This window comes from Vitis vinifera, chromosome 13 (assembly GCF_030704535.1).
Source record: "Vitis vinifera cultivar Pinot Noir 40024 chromosome 13, ASM3070453v1".
In the NCBI taxonomy this organism is placed as follows: domain Eukaryota; kingdom Viridiplantae; phylum Streptophyta; class Magnoliopsida; order Vitales; family Vitaceae; genus Vitis; species Vitis vinifera.
This window is the reverse complement of record NC_081817.1, coordinates 11,316,994-11,338,588: the sequence shown is the minus strand read 5'-3', so window position 1 is coordinate 11,338,588 and position 21,595 is coordinate 11,316,994. Positions and strand designations below refer to the sequence as shown.

Here is a 21,595-nt window from a genome sequence, read left to right as displayed (position 1 = left end):
GATATAAACTAGCTTCACGACGTCGACAATGAGCTCTCTAGGATCATTTCCTTCCCATATAAGCGAAAATTGGTGTACTTCCTGGTTATACAGAATAGAACGATCTACAAGTCCAGGATCCATGAGAATGTATTCCCTGCATCATTTAAATAATTTCATTAGTTTATTACAAGACATTCCAATGACATTATATGAAAATAACTCAATGTTCATCTTTAATGTTAAAAAAAAAACTTTCATTTAAATAGTAAAATTTTCAACTTGAACTTACAATATCATTGAGCAATTGTGTTAGAAGACTCCCCTCTATTAGGACATTTTCAACAATTGTGACCCTCCTATTTACAAAGCCCACATCGGACTTTGACACTTGGTTCTCTCCAATCCATTTCATTCTCAATCCTTAAAGATCTTGGTCTTCCTTTATCACGTACTAGAGTTGGATTAGGATGAACAATTGGAAAATTAGGTTCTGACCAATAGGCTTGATGTGGAATTGGATTGAATTGTGGTGTATAGCAACAACCATATACATCCATCCTATAATGTTTGTCAACAAATTGCCAACTATCAATCCTTGCACATGCACATACTACTAGCACATGTGAACATGGGATACCAAATGATTACCATTTATTACAAATACATGTTCTTTCTTTCAACTTCACATTTTGTATGTTGTTTCCTTTATCCATATGAAACCCATGGGGAGCAATTGTCACTTCAAATATCTCATTTGAACGGTGAAAGATATTGACAGTGTGTCCAATAGCCCTTGATTCATATTTTGTTATTTGGTTAATGACATAGGAAGTATACAAATCTCCATTTTCAATTTGAGTTTGTATCTCTGTTCGACGAGTCTCCAAATACGAAACACAACGATAGAAAGTTAATCCAACAAGAGCAATGATAGGTAACATTCTAGCCCCTTTAAGCACTCCATTGATGCATTCAACAATATTTGTAGTCATCCACCCATATCGATGTCCTCCATCATGTGCCAAAGTCCATTTCTTCATGTCTAACATGTTAAACCATTCTAAGCATTTCTCATCTAATCGTTTTAACTCAGTCATACATGACTTATACTTTCTTGGTTGATGTTGAGACCCAACTCTATACACTAAGTCTTTTAACATCTTATTTCTATATTTATCATTGAAATTGCTTGCCACATGCCTAAGACAATATCGATGGTGTGCATAAAGCGAGTTCCATCCAACACTAGGATCCCTAATGGCTTGTATTCCTGCATGACAATCAGAAATGAGACATATGTCTTCTCTTTGTGTGACTTGACTCCTTAATGTATAAAGAAACCAAGACCAACTATCCGATGATCCATCTTCAACTATTGCAAATACAAGAGGGAAGATAAGACCATTAGCATCGATTGATGTTGCAATCAATAGTTTCCCTATGTATTTTCCATATAAAAAAGTACCATCTATTTGTATTATTGGTCTACAATGCTTAAATCCTTCAACGCATGCCCTAAAATCCTAGAACACACGCATAAAACAAACATTTCCATTGCAACCTGCTAGTATTGATGTCTTCCAAACAACCTTTTTCCCAGGGTTAGTAAGTTTAACAATATTCATCCACCTAGGTAAAGCTTGGTAAGATTCATCCCAACCACCAAATATCCTTATGATTGCTTTCTTCTTTGCTTCCCAAATCCTCTTGTAATGAAAATTATAACCAAATTTATCTTTCACTATTTGATGTAATGTAGCAATTGAAATTGTGTGATTACTTTGGACTACATTTTGAACTTCTTGTGCAATGAATGTGGAGTCTAATTGTGAGTGATCTTGTGATAGTTTAGGGTAAACACAAGTGTGAGGACCTGTGTACTTTGTTATCTCAAACAACCATGAGATTTATGATGACATGCACGAAGCCTCCAATTACAACCCTTAGACCACTTTTTGCACTTTACAACCCACATATCTGGCCCAGATTCAATAACAATCAAATGTTGATTCCTACATATGGAATAACGTTTAACAACATATATATTAGATACATTAAAATATCCATTTAAATAAGTCAAATAACATTTTAGTTTTATTTATACTTTTATTTATATTTATATTTTTACATCTCATTGTTTTACAACAATTTTTTCAATGATTTAAGACTAATATTAATTTAAAAAAATATATAGGATAAATTCATAATTTCGTATAATGTTGTATTTCTATTTTTTAGATTTTAATATTTTTTAAATCATATATTATGCAAAATATATAGATATATAATTATTCTATTATTATTATTTTTCATTCTCATTTTACTAATATTTTATTTTATTTTTATTTTTTAATTTTAATATTTTATAAAATGTATTATTTGATTGATAAACATAAACAATAATCCTATTATTTCATATTAATTAAATAAACTAATATCACTTTTATTTTTTGACTGATTTAATTCATTTATTTTTATATAATGATAATTTACAATAAATAATATTCTAAAAAAAATTACCATAAATCCAATAAATTTAAAAAATACATATAACAACAAATATCTATCATGCATTACACAATAAATATGAAACAAAGGCAAAAATATTACCTAGGAATAAAATAATATAACTTTTATTTTTTTGAATATTTAATCTATTTAAAATAATAATTTCCAATAAATATTATTCAAACAAATATTATATAATCCAAATAAATTTAAAAACTTTTATAATAATAAAAACCATACATTACAAAATAACTTGAAATAAAAATAAAGCAAAAATATTACCTTATAAGCAGCGTGAGTGTCAAAGAAAAGAGAGGAGATATGCTAAGAAGTTTCCTAAAGAGAAAGGAGGGATATAGATAGAAGTGATGGAAGGTGAAAAACTTGTAAGTGAAAAACTGAGTTTCAAATGGGGAAGAATGAGAAAATGAGAATGAAGAAGTTTGAAGCTGATTTATATTGTAAGAGAAGTTGGGAAAAGGTAGGATGAATGTAGTGTGTAAGATAGGAGGTGACTATTTGAATGTTTAAGAAGAAATGACATGAAACCGTCAAATTGGTGGAATATTTCATCATTTCAAAAGAAATGACAACACAACTTCAAATTGGTTGAGTGCAATTGTAGTGTAATAGTGTGTGAAATGATGAAGTGCAATAGGTAAGATTCTCCTATGAACTATGAGTGTAGTGCATTGTTGGAATTGAGGAAATGAAGCGTGTAGTGGAGGCCTTGTGGTAAGTTAAATTCTCATATAGTGAAATTTTAACTTAAAAATTAATATTTTTAATCTTAAAATTTATATAATAAAATTAATTTAAAAATTAAAACAAAACAAAATAATTTATTTTGTAAATAATTATTTAATAAATTAATAACAAATTTGTTTTTTTTTAAACTTGTTTTTTCACATAAATTGATAATAGTTTTTTTTTTAATTTCAAAGTGAAAGAAAAAAAATAGATAAATATTATTTATCTTATATTAAATTTAGCAAATAAAATTAATTAATTTACAATATATATTTATAATAATTGTATGAGTATAATTAGTTTTTTAATTCCAAATTGGATTTATAATATATTTTTGTATTAAATTGTATTATTTTTTTTATAATATATAGATAATTAATTTTATTATAATATATATTAAATTTTATTTTATTTTTTATTTTTTTTTTGTGGAAATCGTCTCTTTAAGAGACGATTTCCAATTGCTTAAATTTTTTTTTTTTGGTGGAAATCAACTCTTCAAGAGATGATTTCCAATTGCTTATTTTTTTAATTTATTTTTTTTGAAATCTTCTTTTCAAGAGACGATTTCTAAATAAAAAATGATATAAATCGTCTTTTGAAGAGATGATTTAAATATATATATATATATCCCTCCCTCCTACCTGACAAAAATTACCGTAGATTTGGAATTATTTTTCCAATTACGGTAATTTAACAATTATTTTTTAAAATTATCGTTCTCTTATAAAAAATCCCATGAACTCTCTATTTGCTTTGGTACACCGCCCGCAAACTGCTTGATAATCCAAGTTGTATGTTCTTTTCCTAGTTTGATTTTCATTTTAAAAACAGTAGTGGGGTATATGTGTTAGTGGTTATGTATGTAGCCCTCCTAATCCCCTTCTCCCCCATCCCAATTACCATACTTCAATGAAGTTATATGATCCCTCCCATATGGTTTCAAGCCATAGTATATTATATGTATTAATAGTATTGTTGCCATTTTAATTACTCTTCGAAAATATGTTTTATTTTATTTTATTTTCAATTTTGCTCTTATAAACTCGAAAAATAAATTCCTCTGCCCCCTTTAATTTTTAAGGTATCCAAATACAGTGGAATAGAACTTTAAAATACCACTTTTATTGTCCATTAATATACATGAGAATACATCTAAATGGAATGGATATTTTCAAATTTGTCACCAATAAGGTCCATGTCCAATTGAGAGGTGTATGTTATGAAAAGTTTAGGTAATAAGAATAGTTTTGATATAGTATGAATTAATTTCACTAATCTTTTTTGAGATTTAGGTTAAATGAATTTAATTACTATTAGTCTAAAACTTCATCAAATACTGTACCACTTTTACTTTTAAGTCAACGAGTGAAAAGAATAAAGAAGATATTCAATGAAATGTTAAATTAATGATAACTAAATATATTTCACCCAAATCTCAAGAGAGATGAGTGAAATTAACCAAAAATTTAAAGTTGATATGTTTTTAAAAAATTATGGTGTATGCTTTACTCTTAGCTCAAAGTCAAGTGAAATATATTGCATTAGACTCGGGATTTTATTAATGCATTAAACTATATATTAAATGTAATTATTCTTAATTATTGATATCCATGTCCATTTTAAAATTATTACATATAAATTCTAGATTTTAGGTATTCATTCAACTTGGCATCCACTCGATGCATTTGGTATAATTATTTTGTACCTTTTTTTTCTTTTTGTATGATTATGCTATACATTTCGATCATTCAAAATCAACGAGGGTAAAAATATATGGAACATGATAGAAATAAGTGAAAAAGTATAAAAAAAAAATGAAAAATAAAATCAAGATATAAAATAATAAGAAATAGGCTTCAATGAATAGGAATAGGATAGTATATTATATATATTGATTACTAAATTATTACAAATTTTCAATTTGTCACTTCTTTAGTTCCTATTGAGTATCTTTATGCAATTAATTTCATAAAAGGAGTACAACAATTATGAATATATTAATTTCATAAATCCATTATTTATAGATGTTTAAAATTTCCTAAAATACGTTCCCGATTTCGCACTCTCCTAAATCCTAAATTCCAAACCACAACAGAGCAAATGCAGAGATGTCATCCAGCACCGCATTAACGGTCGCCACCAAACGCCAATGAACAAAGGATTTTTTTATTATGGCAGCCTATCAACCAGGGCACCGGTGACGATATGACTGAAGAAGAGGGCTACCACCGAAATCTGATGCAGCTTTCCTAAGTCTGAAGCCATAGATCTGAGTTAACTCGCAGAATTTTCGGTGAACCGACCTGTATAACCGAGGGATTTCACAAACTCAACCGATTTACCACCAAGTCATTGGACCTTGTTGATTGGGCTGAGTTGTACCGGACTCAACCGATACTTTGAACCTGGGTTCACTTTAGCGAGTAACTCTTGGATGATATTAGAGGCATCCTACAAGGACCAATGGGACTCTAAGCTGATAAAATGTCTAACTTAATAATAAAAGAGAAATGAGAAGAATACAGCGACAAACTAACCTTTAATTTCTTTCTTAGATTTGCCTCCTCAATGTCTCGTCGTTCCCTTTCTTCTGAGAATGTTTCAATTAGACTGTCTTGTTCTTTGTTCCTTTCCTCGATTGTCTGTATTGCCTCCTGGAGCTGATCGATAGTGAAGAATTTTTGAAAAGTTAGGAAATAAAGAGAAGAAAAGATATAAGAGAAAAGGAATGGAGCGTTGTTGAGTTCACTGCTTCAAACTGAATTCTAGCTTAATTCCTTTTTATCGAATAACATTTTCTTTTGAAGGGAATTTGACAACTCAGATAGAAAAAAGATCATTCAATCCCACAAATCAAGTGGATCTTCGTAGGGGTGGTAATTCAAATAACACGATTATACTAACCCAAACCCGTGAAAAATATGTTAAGTTTGAATCATATTGATCATATCAAGCTTTGTCGTCCCTATTCTTCAGTTAACAGTCACATCGCATGGAAAAACCCGAGGATTGAAAACTATAGCAGCTCAATTATAGCCAGGGATATATATTTGTAGGCATCAACATCTCATACAAGTTGAATGTGTGTGTAAATCATCAACATCAAAGTACTTACCTGGGTTTCAAGTAATCTACACTTCCCTCTTTCTTTCTCCAAATCATGTTGCAAGGCAACTACTATATCACCCTCCTTTCTCTTTAATCTGCACAAACAGAAAATAGAGGAAAAGGAAATTGAAGATAATGATTTATTAGTATAAGTATGAAGTGAAAAACAGTACATTTGTCTCATGGAAAGAATAACACACCTTTCCTTCAACTCGTAATCCAAAGAACTTTGATCTCTTCTAAGTTGTGTGGACATATTTGTTGTCTTTTCCTGCTTACTGAATGAATGTCCATTTCCATTTCCATAACCCTGGTCAACTGTTTCCGGAGTTCTTTCCAATTCTCCCCCTCCCTGCTTCTGATTTGAGTGTGAAGCTTGTGGAGTCTTGCTACTACTTGAGGCACTAACTTTCATTTTAAGTAGTGAAGATGTTTTTGGAAGATGATCAGGAGGTGTTTCTACAAAATTAGCAAATATATATTAGTAAGAGGTGACAAGATGACTTGGAAGTTCTCTCAATATACAAAAATTTACGAACAGGGAAAAACTGTTGGGATCCAACTAAATACCTCTAACAGATTCGTTGATGAGTTTCTTGTTACCCCGAGGAGCATAGCCAATTTTATGACAGTATGTAGTCCTGAATGAGATGGTGAATAGCAATTATTAACAATCAACCTTGAAAAACCCAACATAAAAAAGCTATTAAAGTGACCAATTTAGCCCAAAGGCTTAAGTGGTTAGATAATGGACCAATTTAGCTTTGACAACGACTCTCAAGACTCCTGTTACATGTTAAGTACATCAAATAGGGCACAAACAAATGATAACTTTGGAACCCAAGACCCCAAAAAGGGCTTGATATCACGTTAAAAATGATCAATTTAAACAAAAAGGTTAAGCTATCAGGCAATGGGCCATTAATGTATATGAAACCTTATGATATTTTGGTTAATTGCCTTAACAGAGATGAGAAGAACAAACCAGTATGTCTTTTGCATTTGTTGCAATCGTGTCTCAAGCCTTGAAAGAACTATTGTACGCTCAAACCCCTGCTTATCATGAGCTGGTTCAACAAAATCAGCCTCTAATACACCTGCATTAGAAATGAAATATATGAAAAATTGAACTCAAGTTAGTTGGTTAATATTATACACTAAGGATTCTCAAAGCAGAAACAAGACCTATTACTCCTCGGCCATCACTCCCTGCAGCATTCCAAAGCCTCCAAAAGGGCTGCCAAAACAACAATACTTTGATCAATGATGCAACTATAGAAAAAAGCATGCAAACATTTATCATTTATTACTATTAACGGGTAGGAATTTTTTCCAACATGAGGTACATAAAAAAAATTGATTTTGTTTTTCACAAAGAACATTCAGCATTATGGGGCAAAAATTTTTACAAAACATTTTAGAAAACAGTACTGTTAGATTTTGTATTTAGTAAGCTGACAGAGTTGAAAATATAAACATTGAACTATCTATTTAGGGAGAAATTTCAGAAAAGAATTTAAAAGAAAAACTCTTGCAAAGAAAATTAAGACAAGAAACCTACTGAGAAATTACAGAAATGAAATGACTCAATTGTATTTTTTTTATCCTTCTAAGGAAGAAGGCTTAGGCACACCTTTAGTGCACCTAATTTCTCAACCCAAAGTGAGAGCCTTGTGCCATTTGTGGTTCATGATTGAAGGCCTCATTCACCAAGCCATACACCAGTTTACAACTATAGTTTTAATATATTTCTTTAAAAAACTAGTACCATAAGATAGAATTATACGTAGGAACCATTTCTAATGAGCATCTTAGGAGAAAGGAACAACAAGATAGTTCGATAAATGAGATCATGCAGCATCTGATTGTCATTTAAATGGAAGAAAACTAATCTTAATGAGTCGATTCTTGTGATAGACATTGAACCCTTGAACATCAATATGGTGCCTTGCATCCTTGACGAATCCAACAGTAACAACAGCAACCATTTAATAACACAGTGACATGCAATCAGCACTAGTTACCACAAATTTGCAAGTACAGAATTCTAAGACTTGAGAGCATGAAAATATTTTCCATTATGCTGGTTGTAATGAGGGGTAATCCTAATTACTAAGAGGGATGATAAGCTCTGACTTCACTAAGACAGCTGTAACAGGGGAAGCTCTTTGGAGCTGCCTCTAGCTTCCACAAGAGCACAAATTTCTTTTGAATTGTCCCATTGATAATGACTGAGTGACTAGTTAGCACATAATCTAACCCAACACACCCAAACTAGGAACATTATGGTGAATCATTGGCTCATTCATAATCCATTAACTACAAAGACCTGCAACCAAGATCTCTTCCACAGGTTAAAACCCAGGATCTATCAGCAAATAATCTTACCGAAGTTGCTTGAAAACAATTATTTGAGATCTTATGCATCACAGATGTGACTAGTGGATGTACTCAGGAAGAAAAAAAAAGAGAAGATATTTCTGTTTACTCTTTACTCATTTTAAGATTTCAAGCTCCTTTTTCACTATTGTAAAAAGCCCTATCCTGATCATTGGGAGTCTGCTACATGAATGGCATTACACCATCCAGGATCTCCACGTTAATATTGTTCAAGTAATGATTTGACACAGATTTTCTACCTAAACCATCTGTTCTTCCTCCAGCTTGAAAGTAGTTGAACAAAATCAGGCACTAAATACAAGTGAGGCAGGATTTAATGACAATTAAGAATGTTAAGCAGTAACTTCTGCAGCTAGTTTCTGTTTACTGTTTACTATTTTCTCATTCAAATGTATTTTCCACTTGTCTCATTCTTTCTTCTTTCCTCTCTTTCTTTGTTCTTTGTTTTCCAATCTACCTAAGAAAGTTCCTTCTTTCCTTTGCTACATACTTCAAACAAATGTTCAAATTAGTCCTAGATGGCCACAAGGCCTTGTAAGATTGTTATTGAGTGGTATAAACAAAAATTAAATAGATGTAAGAAAGCAATATCAATTATTTTTGAAGGTTGGCATGTGAGCTAGTCATCATTCTTTTAGCACAGAACAGAAGATCTCATCATCTCTATCATGCAAACCAGAAAAATGGTACTGTTTACCCTTAATGAATGCCGGTAAGTCAAAAAGTGCCTGGAGTTTGGAAACTGTTTTGCCATTTGTATATTCTTCTCATCTCGGTTGACGCCTCTAATATGAATGTCCTGCAATATTATATAGCATTACCAAATTAATCTTATAGATAGAATTCTGTAGAGAATCTCATTCAAGAACCATGAAACATGAAAGCATGGAAACTAGTTGAAAAATTGAAGTTGTCAGAGGCTTACTTGCTGATCAGTGTCAAAATCAAGTTCCAACTGCCCTGAGTCATCCTCCCAAAGGTTGTATATGATTATACGCATTCCATTTTCTTTCAGAAAATTGAACTACATAGCAATAGAAAAAAAAAACTCAAGACATGCTATAGAGTAATGCAAGAAAAATCATGCATCACAAAAAAAAAAAAAAAAAAAAACGAAGTGAAAACTAAAAAGAAAGGAAAAGAAACATGTGACATGATTTGAAGTTAAGATACATGCTAGCATCAATTCTACACCCCATTTGAGTGCTTTACTTAAAGTGATTAATTCAAACAAGAAGAAAGAAAAATGAAAATTTCATGTTTCCTATGTAACGAACGATGATAATAAGTGATGCTCGCTAAATTTGAAAATTAACCAAAAACTCATGTTTGCCATACATTGTACAATAAAAATACAAAATTTATCCTACTGCTATGACCCTGCCTGCCATATCTGAATCATACGTTTTTAGGATTAGCTGTGTCCATGTATGCATCCATGTCCATGCCACATAGTAACTAAGAAAAGAAGTAATATGCATGATGCAAAAAGAGGAATATACATGAAAAATGCATATTGTAAGAGATAAACGTTTCCACATTAGAAGAATGGAGAATAGCCTGTTGAAGAAGATCTGCTTCACTTGAAAATGGAGACCACTGCACTATTGTTTCCACGTTCTTATTCCAATCAGCAGCATATGATCGTATTATCTTGTTCCATTCTTGTCCTCCTTTTTCACAGTCAATCTTCTCGATCGTTTCAATTCAGAAAACAACAGTAATTAGAGGCTCATAATTACAAGTAACTTACCAGCCTACAAAAACTGCCTGAACTATGTTCCAGAGTGAAGAGACATTAAAAACGAAGCTAGTTGGCAGGCATGAGCAAGATACTGAACTACGGTGGCTGTAGTGCATCATCCGACATCACTCCACCGCCTATAGTTTCACTCAAGACACAAAAATAACAGTTTGAGACTATAGTATTCCTCCAAAATAAGACCTTGTTTTTTTAGGATAGTTTGTCCATAGAACCTAATAAGGTGGAGAATTTTAGGCAAACAATCAATGCATAAATTTAGTAAAGAACACAAATCATGAAAATTCAAGTATTTGTTGCGAGAGTTGGTTATAGATATAGAGCAACCCTAAAAATGAATGGGATGCAACATGTTCAATTATGTTTTATGAAGATCAGTTACATGGCAACTCCTAAAAGTGACATGTCAGTTCTGCACCAAGATGCAGTAGAAGCAAGCAGGCCTTCTTATTACCATGTCCATCAAATCAATCCAATGCTCCTTATATATCAACTGATTGTCAAATTCACATATCAAAGATATAAGCTGTAAACTGCACACAGAAAATATATCATGTCCAAAGATAAAACATAGAAATATGCACATCTTCCTTCCCTGTACTCTTCAAAAATGTGTAAGACAACAATCCAATGCTCTGTGTGGAGCTAAAAGAAAACATCGAAATGACTTAAAATTAGTTTTAATGACATAAAAGTAATAGTACCCCCCCAAAAAAAAAGACCATAGAACAAACAGAAATAAAATATCAGATAGAGAAATATGTAGATAAAAAGGTTAGACTATTATTGAAAGAAGTACAGTTTTTTTCTTTTTTTGGATACATTAACACATGAATTTGACAATTTTATCATTGTTAATCAACAAAGCTAATGAAAAAAAAAACATACTTTAACAATGTAATGCTAATTTATTATATATGAACCAAAAAAAGGTATAGCATTTACCATCCATAACAGCAAAAGCTACACAAAAGAAAATGTTTCGTAAACAAACAAACAAAATGAAAACCTTTTTCCATCCTTTCAACAGCAACGTGAGAACACAATAACATCTGCTCCGAGCCTCATGGTACTTGTCTTAAAACCATTTCCTTCTGATAAAAAAATATACACCAAACAAAAAATCCATAAACTATATTGCTATGGTTACTCAAAAAGGAAGGAGTCATCTTTTTCCACTGGTGACTTATATTGCCCGATGGTGTTTGCTATCTTGCTTTTTTCAGAATACCCAAGAGACATGCATTGTCGCATTTTCTCTGGATCCATCCCACCTCCATTGTCTGCAAAATGAAATTCAAAATTCGACCATAATAACAACAAAATTATGAAAGACATTGAATTTAATGCTTGTTGGACACATACATAGAATTCAGGGGACTGTTAGCAACAAATAAAATCACACACAGCACATGGACCTCAGAAATATGAACAAAAAACCAGAAGCGGGTTTAAGGAGTTGAAGAAATTTTCTCTACCCCCAAAAGGAGAAAAAGCAATATCTATCCACTTCTAAATTCTAGACTTCGGTCCAATACCACAGGGAACTTATTAACTTAGATTCATAAATTAAAGAACCACTTGTACCTCCAGATACAAACAATCTGCAAATCCAAAAGAATAGAACTCAATGTTCTCCTCATTTGATGATGATTATAGTAAAAAACTCATTCAATTTTACAAGTTTAATGATCAAAAAGAGAGTATAGTACTCCATAAAACAATAGCTCTTCCTATCAATACTTTATTCCAATTTTCTCTTAGAATTCCCATTTTGAACCTCCAGAAAGCATGAACTTGTGGGGCTTCTGGGCACAAAATTACACCTACAAAACGCACCCAAGATATGAAAAACCCATCATAATTTTAAGACCAACAATTAAAACAGAAAAATATGACATGCAAGGACACATGGTAATTTTAAGACCAAAAGAAGGGATAGAATTGCTTTTGTATTGCTTTGTCTTAACTGAACTCACATGCGCATGCTCATGCACACACACACACTCAGAGGCATCAAATACCTTCAATCAGCAACATTTTGTTCCCATCTCTCTTATTTTGAAGGATATCTACATTAACGTATGTGGCTCCATTGCAGATCTGACATCAAAACAAATAATTTAGTCAAATTGAGAAAAGAAGAAACACACATTAGACATGGTTTAATAAGAACAAAAAAATAAAAAATAAAAGAAGAAATGCAAAATACCTCATCCAGAGAATTGTCCAAAAGCTCTGCAAAAGCTGCAAATTTCCATGGCCATTAGAAGTAGATTCCACAGAAGAAGAACACAAATTCAAGGACATGCAGGTAAGCTGAAGATTTTAACATAGATTGAGCAAGTTTACCTCCAAGGGCCCATTTATGACTAGTGGCGTTGGAGTGTAGGAACTTGGGTGGACCCTGACGTGATCCAAGCCACCTTACAGATATGAAAGAAATATGGTATAGTAGTTGCTCCTTGCTCTTGAAAGTACATTAATTAATGAAGATATCAAAACCTCAGAATGTATTAGGCGGGAAATTATTGAAAACTGACAGGCAATATCGAGACAGACAATAAGACCTACTTTGCTTGGGACACAAGGCAAAGACCCAAGCAATACAAGGCAATAAAAAGTGCCATATATACTTCCTACCATAAGGCAAAAGCACCATAAAAATGCATGAATCATCATATAAAATATAACTAAATTGCCAAACTTTACAACATTTCATAATTCCAAAATTCTGAATTTTATATGTTGTTTGGTAGCTGAGAAAATTTAGACAAATATAGAAACCGAGTGCCTGTTCCATATAATTTCTGTTTTTATATTTTTAAAAACAAAAACTAGTAATAACTTCTATATAAAATAGAAAAATTCTCGGGGAGACTTGGCATTGAAAATGTAATGTAATGATTTTTAAAAATTTATTAAAAATCTAAAATATTAAAAAAAAATTACCTACTTCAAAATTTAAAATTTCTTAAAATAAATTTTAAGGATTCATATAAGCTAAGTGTATACTTCTTTTTTGTATAAGAGTTTCTATAGGTCTCTATAATTTTAAATAACATATTTTTCATTGTTTGACTAACGATTACGACGCACAGAAAACAAGATAACACAAGAGAATGAGAAATTCCTTTAATATAAAGATGAAGTTTCCTACTAGCATAATGGGAAATATTATTACTAAAATAGGGTTAAGATTCCAAACATTGGAGGTCTAAACTAACATTTTCTTTATTACATAATTTTAAATAAATTTGTAGTAGTATATAATTGTGTCTTGATTAACAATATATAGATTCTTGAATTGTATTTTCTATAATAGAAAATAAGTGTTAATAACTGTTTTTTATTGATTAACTTTCCTCAAAGGAATATTTAAAATTAGATGAAGGAAGATAATGTTTTCCTCTTTATTTCTATTCTATTGAGTATTCACAAGAAAATAAAAATAAAAATAAAAATTATGTACACTATATTTAGTTTTTCAATACATCATATAATTTCTTTTAATAGCCCTTACTGAAACCAAGCTTCCGACTTACAACTTGAAAGAAAGTTGATTTTTTCAAAGTAGCCTTCCTAACGAGTTATGAATAAATTTTTAATTTCTTAACTTATATAACAAATAATATTAGAAAATACTTAATTTGGAAAAACAGAGGAGAAAGAGAGTAACCAACCATATGTGGTGTGATCCCCATGTGGTTTCAAGCCCTTAGTATCATATGTATTAAATGTATTGCTATCAATCAAATTAGTCTTTCAAATTAATTCCAATTATCTTTAAAGCTAATAAGTGACTCCATTGTACTTTTTTTTTAGGTCCTTTTAAGGAAAGAAGGCTTAGTGTCATGAACTTAGACTTTTCTTAAGCTCATGTGCAACGCTTAAACAATTCAAACCACTTGACATTATTAAGTGAACTTTCCCTACATACTTAGCTAGTTATACTAAGCAATGTGCCCAACTTAGAAGTTAGGGACACGAACAAAACTACACTTAGAGATTTTGGAAGAATGGAACTTGTATTGCACAAGAATGTTTTACAAGACTAGATTGCTCACAAGTGCTTAGTGTCTTGGCCAAATGAGTCAATCCCTTTTTATAGGCACCCAAGAAACTTTCTAGAACTCATAAAGGTTTTCCACTTACTCTAAAATTATCTATAATATCCTATATAAGTCTTATGTACAAGTTATGTATAAGATGACTTTGGAACTCTCCAAAATAGCATACACCTTTCTCTTATCTTCCATCCTAGAGTAGAGATGTGTGGACATCTCTAGGTTTCTCTAAAATCTTCCACACTTCTGCATTAGTAGACCAATGTAGTTTGCTCTAGGAGGTTCCAAAAACTTCCTACTTTCCTATATAAGCTCAAAGAAGAGTCATTTGAGCAAGTTGTGAATTAGAAACATTTTTAGTGCACCTGAGCTCTCAACTTAAAGTGGGTGCCTTGTGCCATTTGTGATGCATGATTGAAGGCCTCACTCACCATAGTTGTACACCAGTTTATAGCTATGGTTTTGGTATATATATTTTACAAAACTAGTACTATAAGATAGAATTATATGTAGAAAACCATTTGTAATGAGCATCTTAGGAGAAAGGAACAAATAGATAGTTTAATAAATAAGATCATGTAGTATCTTATTATCATTCAAATGAAGAAAATTGATCTTAATGAGTCGATTCTTGTTATAAACATTGAATCCTTGAGCATTAATGTGATGCTTTACATCCTTGACAAATCCAACAGTCACAATAGCAATAATACAATGGCATGAAATTAATACTAGTTACCATGAATTGGTACACAAGGGGAGGTATCTCATATCAAACATTGGTTTTAACAAGTATTACATTCAAATCCTTAGGAACCCCATTAGCACTAGCCCGTGGTTAGTATGTAACCTCATGTGTTAGCATTATAACATTTACCACATTGTGGTGCTCAATATCTTTCCCACGAAGAATAATTCGAAAGCCAAGTGGAAGTTTGAGATATAGAATTGATGCATAACTCTGCAGATTGAAATAAAACAATAGGAACCAGATGAGATAAGAAACAAACAATTATCCTCCATAACCTAAAAGAGGAAAAAATTTTATGCAGCTTCATGATAAATAATAATTCATGAGTTACACTTTTTTTTTATCACATATTTGAGAATAGAATATTTTAATTAGTTATTACAACATGGTGGGAGGCAAATATATCACTTAATTTCATTTTTCACTAGGAAAATGAACTCCAAATTAAACAAGATTTAGGTAGTATTTGTTTTTTAGCTTAATAGAAAGAGCTCCTTTTTGACTCCAACATGTCTATAATCAATAATGAATTTTCTTATTATCATATCTTTGTCAATTAATTTTATAATTTTTTTAAATTTAAAATTTTCTTTTTATACTCAACAATGAATTTTAGGAAAAAAAGAAAAAATAAATAATATGATAAAGATAAGAAAAAAAGAAAGGTAGAGACATTAAAATACTTTTTAAAAGTACTTTTATGATCCAAAGTCCAAACAAACTCCTTATTTTTGTTTGATTTAGGGTTTAGAGTCTTATTATTAATTAATAAAAAATTTGGCTCTCTAAGATTGTATAAACCAGAATTATCTTCCAATTTTAATTTTTATTCTATGAAGAAAAATGAAAAATTATAAAAATAATTTAAAATAAGTGGGATACATCATACATGTTAGTGGAGACTCAGTCTCGCACGTGCAGTCGCATGTGGGGAAGTGGGGTGGAGAGTATGAGCAATGAAGCAGAGTAGTTATAGTGGTCGCCTGGGAACCATTTGAGCCGATGGCGTATGGATATAACATTTTTGAGAAAACAAAGGCTATGTTTAGTTAAGAAAAACACCCAAAAGGGGGGGGGGGGGGGGGGGAGGTGAATTGGGTTTTTAAAATCTTTTCAATCACAACAAAATTAAACAAAAGATGAGCAAAGTAAAGAGATAGAATTGAGAGAATTCAAACTCGGGTTTATAATGGTTCGGCACTTCCTTGCCTACGTCCACTCTCCTCAACCTCCTAACCGAGTGAGGGTTCCACTAACTTGAAGCTTCAATTAAGCTTCCGATCTTCTTACACTTGGATTCCGGCTCCAATGGGCTCTTACACAACCTCTTCAAGATTCAACCCTCTTGAAGGCTTTAACACTCAGATTGTTACAAGATATAATCACTCAACCTAGCTTAAAGATGGCTCAAATACAAGATAAGGCTAGGATGACAAACAAGAGTGCACTAAAGGATATGCAAGTGGTGATTTAATGCACAATGAAGGAAATGAGAGCTTTTTGATCAAGAACAAGTAAGTAGGCTTTGAATGCAATTGTTATCTTATCAATAAATGAAATGGAGCTCTCAATTTATAGGTTTCTAAGCTCGGGAGTCAAAATCAGCAAAAGGCAACCTCATCCGGTCGAGCTAGGGGTCGACCGGTTCACTGGCCGTTGGAGCATTTAATGCATGACAGGTTATCGTTGCCTCAACCGGTAAAGAAATCACCTCGACCAAGAAGAGAAGGCTACTGGGAGAGAGAGAAGGTTTTTAACCTTCCTCGACCAGTCCTCGATCGGACGACCTCAACCGGTCGACCGGTTGAGCCTTTTTGGCCCCGAAAAACCTAATTTTTGATTCCTTTCTTTCCTAACACTTAAACAAGGTCTTTAGGTAAATTATTAAGCCAATTTTGAAACATTTTGCCTAAGGTAAATTAGTTAAAAACTCGGGTTTTAATGAAGTCAACGTTTTAAAGAATAAACCGAGTTTTCTAAGATGCATGAAAACGTATGAAAGTCCTAAGTACACTCATGCATTCATCTTACATTAGTTTCCTATGATCTCAAGTCTTCCAAGCGTCTCGATGTTATATCCATTTGGTCCTTTGATGAATTTTCGAGTTTATACTTGAGATTCTTAAACATTAAACCAATTAGATACTTAACCATGGTTTGTTATCATCAAAACCCGATTAGGAGAACCCTTGGGCTAACAATTTTTTTGCAAGAAAAGACAATAATGGCGTGTGTCTACATGGAGGAGAACCAGGTGGTGGTGCGATGTAACCTATGGCCTATTGTGCCCATGCCTATGAGGCTACAAGGAGTAACTAAAGGGGAAAGTGGGAGGTTTCCATTTAAAAATAGCAAAATTCTATGGTACCCATTTTGATACCATACCTCGTAGGATTAGAAGCTAAGATTTGAACCATCCAAATGGAAAAAGGAAAAGAAAAAAAAAAGAAAGAAAATTCTCCAATCGGTTGTTGGTATTTCCCGCCATTCTCTATAGCCGGTGTTGTCTTGTCATGTCATTGGCTGCGATCTCCCACCATCTCGTTTGTATTCTTACTTCTTGTCATTTTCCCTTTATTCCGGCCTCCCTGTATCTCGACTCTGACCTTCACCAACAGTGGTTCCCCATATCTCGTCTCCTCTCTCCCTCTATCTCCCTTTTATCCCTGTAGCAAATCACAAGCATTGTCCTTTGTCCCTTGAATCTTGTATCCTTTGTCTCAGCATCTTCCCTCAGAAACATCGTTCGATAATGATGGTTTTGAGGGCCAAGGTAGGGACATCAAAGTGAAGGAGTTGTGTGAGAATTGTAGACAACAGAAGAAGAAGAAAATGAGGAAAACAAGAAGTAAAGGAGTGGTACTTTTAAGGTTTAAAAAATATTAGTATTGTTGATGTTTGAAAAAAAATAAATTATATAACGTGGAATGATTCTCCACCGAGTTTGTTATTGTCCTTCATACAATTATAATAAAATACACCATAAAAGAAAATGTGAGGAAAAAAAATAAATGATTGATAAATATAATAAATTGGGAAATCAATTTATTTGTTTTTTATGTATTAATTAACATATGTGTTTATTGAGAAGTAAGGAAATTTGAAATTGTCTTTATTAAACATAGTTTATGTGGGAGTTATTTATGTTGGGAAGGGGTAATGAAGATGTTTTGACATTCATTATGAAGGTAATAATGGAAGGCTTCTTGGTAGTTTGAGAATTGAAAATGGAGAGTGATTACTACTCAAAAAGTGTTCTTTTATAGCTTTTTATAAACTCTTTTAAACACTTTTCAGTAATATTTATTACCTTTTAACTCAATTGGGACATTAAGGACCCTTGCAAGGATTACTGATCAGTTTTTGCTAAGTTTTGGTGGTTTTGATAGCTTTTTGATAATTAAAACGAGCCAAGAATGAGGGAGAACTTTGTGTAGTCCATGGCAAAGCAAGTTGAAGCTCAATTACATGAAGAATCCAAGTTTTGGAGAGTTTCGTAGCCTTTGCCAAATCCATCAAGTAAGCAAGGAAGAGAATTAGAGAAGAAATCTAATAGCCAACAATTTCGCAATGCTTTGCGAAATTTTCGCAAGCTTGCGAAATGCCCAAGAGGAGTACAAGTTGCAAGGCAGAGAGCAAGGTTGTGAAGATGAATTTCACAACCCCTTGCAAAATTTCGCAAGCCTTGCGAAACTAAGGAAAATGAATTTCGCAACCCCTTGCGAAATTTTCGCAGGCCTTGCGAAACCAAAGCTGAGAAAATCAATTTCGTACCTTCTGCGAAATTTTCGCAAGCGTTGCAAAATCCTCCTGTGTAATCTTCAGATATTTTTGCACCAACTCTGTTAGATTTTTATCTCAAGATATTTTGTGTAATTACCTATTCTCTCCTTGTAGTCAACTAAAGATTTTTTTAGATATTTAGGATATCTAATTGAGGGGTTAAAAATATCTCTCTATATATGTCTTAAGATATCTCTTTTTGAAATATCTCGAAATCTCGGAAGAAATTCTTGGGATCACTTGTAATCTCTCGGAAGAAATTCCAGAGAAGTCTTGTACATTCTTTTTAGTAAGAAATATACAGATCGTTGCTCTGCCTTATCTACTCATTTTGATTTTATTTTCTTTCTAGCCAAACAGTCTCTAAGGATGTTTTTCCAGAGGATGAGTGGTTGAGCTTTTTGTTTCTTGGATTGAAGGAAGCTAGGTAAGGGATCCGGATACAAAAGTGGGAGTTTTCCTTATGTCATTTTTAAATGAAGAGAGGTTGTAACCTGTTAATGGTTTTTATATTTTTAGTTAACTTAAAATCCCTTAAAATCACTTGGGCCAACACTTGATAATCTTTTTGGACTCCATCCATTGAGATCCATTAGTTATCTCTTGCGAGCCTTTGGGGGGTGGTTTAAAGGTAGGATTACCTAGAATACCAACACTTGGTAAGCTTTTCAGACTCCCCGGAGACATCCATTAGTTATCTCTTACGAGCTTTTGAAGGGTAATCCAAGGTTAAGGATCACCTTGAATGGCCAATACTAGGTGAGAGGTATGAACCATTGCAAGATGAATCAGTGGGAGGGATTTAGTGTTTGAAACCATTAATGGGAAGTAATTGTACCACACCGGTTCAGGAAATAACTATAGGTTAAAACCCCAATGCGAGGAAAAGATCCGGAATCTTCCCCTTTTGTCTAAGTAGCATGAACCTAATGACTTGAAACTCCAAGAAATCTTTTCTTTGTAATAAAACTCAATTACTATTTTTGGTTAGCTTAAAACCAAACCTTTTCAACCAACTTTATGTTCTCTTTTAAAGCTATCTCATAAAAGAAAAAACACCAGTTTTGTACTTCAACGAATATCACGTGTGAGATGAAAACCCATCCCTGTGGACGATCCTAGAACCACTATGCTATGCTAGCTATGCTACCCTAGTATATGGTGAATTAGGTGTATAAATTTTGTTGATAACTCTCGTCTGAGGACTGAATTAAATATTACACCAATTGGGGATGAATCAAATGGCGCCGTTATCGGGGATGGTGCCACTTCACAATGATATGATCTTTTCAGAACACTTATGATCTTCATCACAAGTTGGGTGATTTTTCTTTTCTTTTACTAACTCTTTTTATTTGTTTTTACTAACTCTTTTTATTTGTTTTTATTTTAGTATATCTTTTATCTAGTTTTTAGTTAATCTTAATTTTATTTTCTCTTTCTAGAATTGTTTTTCTTTTTTTTTTTCTTTTGTTTTCTTTGTTTTTGTTTCATTTATTGCTAGTTGTGCATGCCATATTGGATACTAGATAGTGAGGGAAGACTTGTGAAAATAAAAAATCCTCACGAAACAGAGTTGGAGTTGTGTGTGAACGTCATGGAAGCTACACCTGAAGATTAGCATAGTTAACATGCTCTAGAGGAGAATATCAACGTATACCGATCCATGAGGGATCGCATGCATCCACCTCGTATGAGTGCACTGTCATGTATAGTGCCACCTACAAAGCAACTAGTGATCCGACCACATATTGTGCCACTTCTACCTACTTTCCATGGGATGGAAAGTGAGAATCCCTACGCACATATCAAGGAATTTGAGGAGGTTTGTAATACTTTCCTAGAAGGAGGAGCTTCAATCGACTTGATGAGGCTCAAGCTATTTCCTTTCACTTTGAAGGATAAGGCCAATGTTTGGCTTAATTCTTTAAGGCTAAAGAGTATCCGAGCTTTGACTGATTTGCAAGCTGAATTTCTCAAGAAATTTTTTCTGACTCATAGGACCAATGGCTTGAAAAGGTAAATTTCAAACTTCTCAGCTAAAGAGAATGAGAAATTCTATGAGTGTTAGGAGAGATACATGGAAGCTATCAATGCTTGTCCTCACCATGGCTTTGATACATGGTTGTTAGTGAGCTATTTTTATGACGGTATGTCTTCCTCAATGAAGCAACTCTTAGAAACGATGTGTGGAGGAGACTTCATGAGTAAGAATCCAGAGGAAGCCATGGATTTCTTGAGTTATGTAGCTGAAGTTTCAAGAGGATGGGATGAGCCGAATGCTAGAAAAGTGGGAAGAATGAAGTCTCAACCTAATGCTTCAAATGCTAAGGCTGGGATGTATGCTTTGAATGAAGACACCGACATAAAAGCAAAATTCGCAACTATGGCAAGAAGATTGGAGGAGCTAGAAGTGAAGAAGATACGAGAAGTGCAGGCCATTTCTGAAACACCAATGCAAGCTATGCCGTGTTCCATTTG

General features: G+C 32.7%; 2 protein-coding genes across 2 annotated transcripts in view; both read right to left on the bottom strand.

Annotated features, from left to right (window-relative positions):
* Positions 1-5,293: 5,293 nt before the first annotated feature.
* On the bottom strand, positions 5,294-6,993 carry LOC132252603 (protein MICRORCHIDIA 4-like). Its single transcript, XM_059742073.1, has 5 exons — positions 6,922-6,993; positions 6,552-6,810; positions 6,359-6,446; positions 5,781-5,903; positions 5,294-5,694 (listed from the first exon to the last, which is right to left on the bottom strand). Exons 2-5 carry the CDS (start codon positions 6,764-6,766, stop codon positions 5,593-5,595), a joined length of 528 nt encoding a protein of 175 aa, XP_059598056.1. The 5' UTR covers positions 6,767-6,810; positions 6,922-6,993; the 3' UTR covers positions 5,294-5,592.
* Positions 6,994-7,128: 135 nt separating this feature from the next.
* LOC109123661 (protein MICRORCHIDIA 7-like) overlaps positions 7,129-21,595 on the bottom strand; it is a 76,239-nt gene continuing 61,772 nt past the window's right edge. The window contains exons 4-15 of the mRNA XM_059741902.1: positions 12,866-12,939; positions 12,726-12,760; positions 12,538-12,616; positions 11,702-11,796; positions 11,542-11,605; positions 11,459-11,476; positions 10,312-10,457; positions 9,677-9,775; positions 9,449-9,550; positions 7,537-7,588; positions 7,312-7,448; positions 7,129-7,137 (exon numbers count right to left, since the gene is read on the bottom strand). Of these exons, the coding sequence (XP_059597885.1) occupies positions 7,129-7,137; positions 7,312-7,448; positions 7,537-7,588; positions 9,449-9,550; positions 9,677-9,775; positions 10,312-10,457; positions 11,459-11,476; positions 11,542-11,605; positions 11,702-11,796; positions 12,538-12,616; positions 12,726-12,760; positions 12,866-12,939 (910 nt within the window). The remainder of the gene's footprint in view (positions 7,138-7,311; positions 7,449-7,536; positions 7,589-9,448; positions 9,551-9,676; positions 9,776-10,311; positions 10,458-11,458; positions 11,477-11,541; positions 11,606-11,701; positions 11,797-12,537; positions 12,617-12,725; positions 12,761-12,865; positions 12,940-21,595) is intronic.